At 44.6% G+C, this 6409-nt stretch overlaps 1 protein-coding gene across 1 annotated transcript in view; it reads right to left on the bottom strand.

Annotated features, from left to right (window-relative positions):
* Nucleotides 1-203: 203 nt before the first annotated feature.
* The window catches only part of PTGR1 (prostaglandin reductase 1), a 31614-nt gene continuing 25408 nt past the window's right edge, over nucleotides 204-6409 (bottom strand). Inside the window, exons 9-10 of the mRNA XM_030822018.1 lie at nucleotides 4945-5063; nucleotides 204-466 (exon numbers count right to left, since the gene is read on the bottom strand). Of these exons, the coding sequence (XP_030677878.1) occupies nucleotides 356-466; nucleotides 4945-5063 (230 nt within the window). The 3' untranslated portion in view covers nucleotides 204-355. The remainder of the gene's footprint in view (nucleotides 467-4944; nucleotides 5064-6409) is intronic.

The following is a 6409-nucleotide window of genomic DNA, read 5'->3' as shown; positions in this document are numbered from 1 at the left end:
ACAGGCCCCGGTGTGTGTTGTTCCCCTCCCTATGTCCATGTGTTCTCATTGTTCAGCTCTTACTTATGAATAAAAACATGCAGTGTTTGGAAAATTTTCACACTTCAAAGCCATTATTTTCTACCATAACTCAGAAGAAGCTGTAGTGAACAGTGAGGTGACTGGTTGTTGTTGACTGTGAAACTTCCATCCTCCATCACTAATTACATAGCACTTAAATGTATTTTATTAAGTAGCTCAAACTCATTACAAGTACATTTCTTAGACATTTAAGGTAGTATACATTTTTGCTAAATGGTGAAAAACAAATTAAGTAATCATCTAAATGGCCTCCAGATTCCATGTGTCCTCTTTTTCATGCTTTCACTATTGTCTTCCCCAAATTATCTCCTTTCAGCATTCCCATAAATGCAGCTGGCATGTTTTCGAATCCTTCGATGATATATTCCTTGTACTGGATTTTACCCTGTATCAAAGCAACAACAAATTTTAAAACTTAATTTAATATTCTCAATGATACACTGTTCTCATCCTAGCAACAAATATATCAGGTACATCATTGGAAACCTTGAAAATAAGAGATGGAGGTCCTGTCCTCCACGAACTTGAAGTCAAGGGGGGGCAAGATCCACTTACACAGTACATGTAAAAGATTACAAAGTACACCTAAGAAGAACTTAATAATAGGTGTCAGATCATAGTGTGAAATGTCATAAGGCAGCGATTAAGCAATATTTTTTTCTTTTTTTTCTTTTTTTTTTTTTGAGATGGAGAGTCACTCTGTCGCCCAGGCTGGAGTGCAGTGGCGTGATCTTGGCTCACTGCAAGCTCCACCTCCCAGGTTCATACCATTCTCCTGCCTCAGCCTCCCGAGTAGCTGGGACTACAGGTGCCCACCACCATGCCTGGCTAATTGTTTTGTATTTTTAGTAGGGACAGGGCTTCACTGTGATAGCCAGGATGGTCTCGATCTCCTGACCTCGTGATCTGCCTGCCTCGGCCTCCCAAAGCGCTGGAATTACAGGCGTGAGCCTCCGTGCCCAGCGCGATTAAGCAATTTCTAAGTAAGATGCATAGTAAAGTTTAATAATACAATGATCTCAGAGGAGGTGCAAATAGACAGAGAAAAGAGCACCCTTCATTACCTCTGGACCCTGAAGAGGCAGGTCCTATTCAGGAAATATAAATGGCAGGACAGTCTAATAATTTGTCTCCCCTTTAAGCCAAGGTTATTTCAACATGTGTTTAACCTTTATCTGGGAGTGTGGGAAGGAAGGGTTCATGTTAGTGAGGAAGGGTCTTCATTTCTCTTTCTACTACAAGGCACAGCCTACTAATGGGAACTAATTTACATTTTCAGATTTTTTTAAGGGGTCTTATATAGAGACCCGAGTTACCTGATACAAGTTTTTCCCTAATGTATTCCAGTGATGGCTTAGCACTCTTCATGGATTTATAGACAAGATTATTTGCTTGAAGTCAGTCAATTACAAAGTAGGGAAGCTGAGATTTAAACTTTTATTATTATTATTCTGAGACAGGGTCTCACTCTGTCACCTAGGTTTGAGCGCAGTGGCACAATCATAGCTCACTGCAGTCTCAACCTCCTGGGCTCCAGTGATCCTTCTGCCTCAGCCTCCTTAGTAGCTGGGACTACAGGGATGTGCCACCATGCTCAGCTAATTTTTTTTAGTTTTTGTAGAGACGGGGTCTTGATAGGTTGCCCAGGTTGGTCTCAAACACCTAGGTTCAAGTGATCCGCCCACCTCAGCCTCCAAAAGTGCTAGGATTACAGGCGAGAGCCACTGTGCCTGGCTGAGATTTGAACTTTTGACTTGAAAGCCCCAACTCATTCTTGTTCTTGAAGAAGCAAGGAATCTGGATAGGGTGGAAAGGTAGAATCCAGTTCAGAGGTTAAAAATAGAGAACAAATACTGTTATGGACTGAATTGTGTGCCCCCAATCCAAATCCATATGTTTAAGTCCTAATCACCAGTGCCTGACAATGGGACTATATTTGGAGATAGGGCTTTAAAAAAGGTAATTAAGAGGCCAGGCGCAGAGATGGATTTGCGCTCTGTCACCATGCTAGGGTACAGTGGCACAATCTCAACTCACTGCAACCTCCGCCTCCCAGGTTCAAGTGATTCTCATGCCTCAGCCTCCCAAGTAGCTGGGACTATAGGTGCACATCACCATACCCGGCTAATTTTTGTATTTTTAGTAAAGACAGGGTTTCACCATGTTGGTCAGGATGGTCTCAATCTCTTGACCTTGTGATCCACCCACCTCGGCCTCCCAAAGTGCTGGGATTACAGGTGTGAGCCACCGCGCTGGTCCAGAAGGCACTTTTCAGCAAAGACTTGCAGGATGTGAGAGAATTCAGCAAGCAGTTACAGAGGGGTGGAGTGGTGGAGGAGACTGGGCAAGTAAACAAGGGGGTGAATACTAAGAAATGAAATCAGAGCGATAACAGGTCAGATTTTGTGTAAGCTTGCTGAGTATTTTACTTTAAGTGAAATGCAGAGCTTTGCATGGTTTGGATCATAAGAATGGCAGGATTTGATTTGTACCTTAACAGATCACTATGGCCACCACATTGGGAATTGTCTATAGGGGTGCAAAGATGGGAGGCCAGGTAGAGTCCACTACTGTTGTGGGAAGTCAGGGACCCCAAATGGAGGGACCGGCTGGAGCCATGGCAGAGGAACATAAATTGTGAAGATTTCATTTTAATATGGACATTTATCAGTTCCCAAATTAATACTTTTATAATTTCTTACACCTGTCTTACTTTAATCTCTTAATCCTGTTATCTTTGTAAGCTGAGGATGTATGTCATCTCAGGACCACTGTGATAATTGTGTTAACTGTACAAATTGATTGTAAAATGTGTATTTGAACAATATGAAATCACTGCACCTTGAAAAAGAACAGAATAACAGTGATTTTCAGGGAACAAGGGAAGACAACCATAAGGTCTAACTGCCTGCAGGGTTGGGCAAAATAGAGCCATATTTTTCTTCTTGCAGAGAGTCTATAAACGGACTTGCAAGTAGGGAAGATATTGCTACATTCTTTTCCTAGCAAGGAATATTAATAATTAATGCCCCAGGGAAGGAATGCATTCCTGGGGGAGGTCTAGAAGTGGCTGCTCTGGGAGTGTCTGTCTTATGCAGTTGAAATAAGGACTGAAATACGCCCTGGTCTCCTGCAGTACTCTCAGGCTTATTAGGGTGGGGTAAAAACTCCGCCCTGGTAAATTTGTGGTCAAACCGGTTCTCTGCTTTCGAACCCTGTTTTCTGTTGTTCAAGATGTTTATCAAGACAACACGTGCACAGCTGAACATAGACCCTTATCAGTAGTTCTGGTTTTGCCCTTGTCCTGTTTCCTCAGAAGCATGTGATCTTTGTTCTGCCTTTTGCCCTTTGAAACATGTGATCTTTGTGACCTACTCCCTGTTCGTACACCCCCTCCCCTTTTAAAATCCTTGATAAAAACTTGCTGGTTTTGTGGCTCAGGTGGGCATCACGGACCTACTGATATGTGATGTCACCCCCGGTGGCCCAGCTGTAAAATTCCTCTCTTTGTACTCTTTCTCTTTATTTCTCAGCTGGCCAACACTTATGAAAAATAGAAAGAACCTACGTTGAAATATTGGGGGCAGGTTCCCCCGATACACTACAAACATCCAGGCTAGATGGCATGGTGCCTGGACCAGGGTGGTAGCAGGGAGGGGGGAGAAGTGTTCAGATTCTGTATATGTTTTGAAGATAGAATCACCAGAATCTCCTTAGAGATTAGACGTGGGTACGAGAGAAAGACATCAAAGATGGCTCTGAAGTTTTTGGATTGAGAAACTAGAAGTATAGAATTGTTATAACTGAGATAGTAAAGTCTGAATATGGAGCATGTTGAGCAGGAAAGATCAAAACATATTTAGTTTTCAAGATGTTATGTCAGAGATGTGTATCAGGCATCCAGGTGGACATACTAGCCTAGAGTTAAGAGGAGAGCCAGGCTGGAGATAGAGCTGGGAGCTCCCGGCATACTGAGCCCAGACGAGCTAATTAAGGGATACCTCGAGTGTGGATAAAGAAGAGCAAAGGCCCAATGACCATGACCTGGGGCACTCTAATATTAATTTGGAGAAAAGAAAAGCTAGCAGGAGTCTGAGGAGGACCAATCAGTGAGGAAAACCAAGAGTTAAGGGAAGCCAAGGGAAGAAAGCATATCAAGGAGAGAATGATCACTATGAAATATTTCCCATAGCCAAGTGAGGCTAAGAATCAACCAGTGGATTTCACTATGTAAGGGTCCCCTGTGACCTTGACAAAAGTTAATTTCGGCCAGGTGTGGTAGCTCACAACTGTAATCCCAGCACTTTGGGAGGCTGAGGCAGGCTCATCACTTGAGACCAGCCTGACCAACATGACAAAAACCTGTCTCTACTAAAAATACAAAAAGTTAGCTGGGCGTGGTGGTACATGCCTGTAGTCCCAGCTACTTGGGAGGCTGAGGCATGAGAATTGCTGGAACCCAGTAGGCAGAAGTTGCAGTGAGCTGAGATTGTGCCACTGCACTCCAGCCTGGGCAACAGAGTGAGACTCTGAAAAGCCTGATATGTGGGTTTAAGGAAGAATGGAAAGAGAGGAATGGCAGACAGTGAGTGTAGACAGCACTTCCAGGTATTTTGTTATAAAAGGGAGAGAAGGGAAATGGACCTGCATTTGCAGTGGAAATGAACTTTAGAGAGGGTTGTTTTGTTTTCCTTTCAAAGATGAGAAAAGTAAGAATATTTATATTCTAAGCACAATGACCCAATAGGGAAAAACTGAAGATGCGGCAGAGAGGGGGAAGAATTGGTGGAACAAAAGCCTTGAGAGGCAAAAGGGAATGGGACCTAGTGTACAATTGGAAGGGGTGGCTCCGGAGCTCCTTACCTCTAAGACCCATTTCAGCAACTCCTTCAGAGCTTTTTGGCGGGTATCTCCTTGCCAGCGGTAGACGACGAAAGCTTCCATGCGAAGCTCCTGAAAGATAACAATCTCTGGGGGTGGGCCTATGAAGAGAAGAGCACATTTGGGTGGCAGGATCCAGGGAGGTGGCCGTGGTGAAACAAGCAGTACAGGTCACTGTCACTGCGCTTGGTGCTGGGAGTTTCTTGGTGCTTCTCCCCGTCCATTTCCTCACTCCTTTCTGATCCACGGGACTGCTGGCCAATCAACATGCACTCTGCGGCAGGTAGAATAATCGCCCCAAAGATGTTCATATCCAAAAACCCCAGAACCTGTTGCTTACATGGCAAAAAGGACTTTGCAGATGTGATTAAGAACCTTGGGGCGGGGGGCGGTGGGGGCACGGTGGTTCATGCCTGTAATCCCAGCACTTTGGGAGGCCAAGGGGGGAGCAGATCACAAGGTCAGGAGTTCGAGACTAGCCTGGCCAACATAGTGAAATCCCTGTCTCTATTAAAAATACAAAAAAAGAAAAAAATCAGCTGGGCATGGTGGCGGGTGCCTATAGTCCCAGCTACTTGGGAGGCTGAGGCAGGAGAATTGCTTGAACCTGATAGGTGGAGGTTTCAGTGAGCCAAGATCATGCCACCGCACTCCAGCCTGGGTGACAGAATGAGACTCTGCCTCAAAAAAATAAAATAAAAAAAAAGAACCTTGAGATGGGAAGATTATTCTCCACTATAAAGATGGACCCAATATAATAGCAAAGGTCTTCGTAAGGGAATGAGGGACACAGGAAAGTTACAGTCAGGAACAGAATATGGGGAGATAGAAGCAGAGATGAGAGAGAGGAGGAGGAAGAGCCTATGCCACTGGCTTTGAAGATAGAGGAAGGGGCCACATGCCAGGAAATACAGGCAGCTGCTAGAAGCTTGAAAACGCAAGGGAACAGATTCTCCTCTAGCATCTTCAGAAGGAATGCAGCCCTGCCCACCCATTTTACTTTTAACCTCCAGACCTATAAGAATAAGTGTGTGGGGTCGGGTATGTGGCTCATGCCTATAATCCAGCATTTTGGGAGGCCGAGGCAGGCAGATCACTTGAGGTCAGGAGTTTGAGACCAGCCTGGCCAACATGGTGAAACCCTCTCTCTACTAAAAATACAAAAATTAGCTGGGCATGGTGGCACATGCCTGTAATCCCAGCTACTCAGGAGGCTGAGGCAGGAGAATCACTTGAAGCCGGAAGGGGACTGCAGTGAGCTGAGATTGCACCACTGCACTCCAGCCTGGGTGACAGAGTGAGACTCGGTTTCAAAAAGAAAAAAAGGAAACAAACAAAAGAATAAACATGTGGGTGTTTTTGTGTGTGTGTTTTGTGGTTGTCGTTTTTAATTTGAGACAGGGTCTGGCTCTGTTTCCCCAGGCTAGAGTAAAGTGGTGCCATCACT

Source organism: Nomascus leucogenys, chromosome 1a, assembly GCF_006542625.1.
Source record: "Nomascus leucogenys isolate Asia chromosome 1a, Asia_NLE_v1, whole genome shotgun sequence".
NCBI lineage: Eukaryota > Metazoa > Chordata > Mammalia > Primates > Hylobatidae > Nomascus > Nomascus leucogenys.
This window is presented reverse-complemented; position numbering and strand designations above follow the sequence as displayed.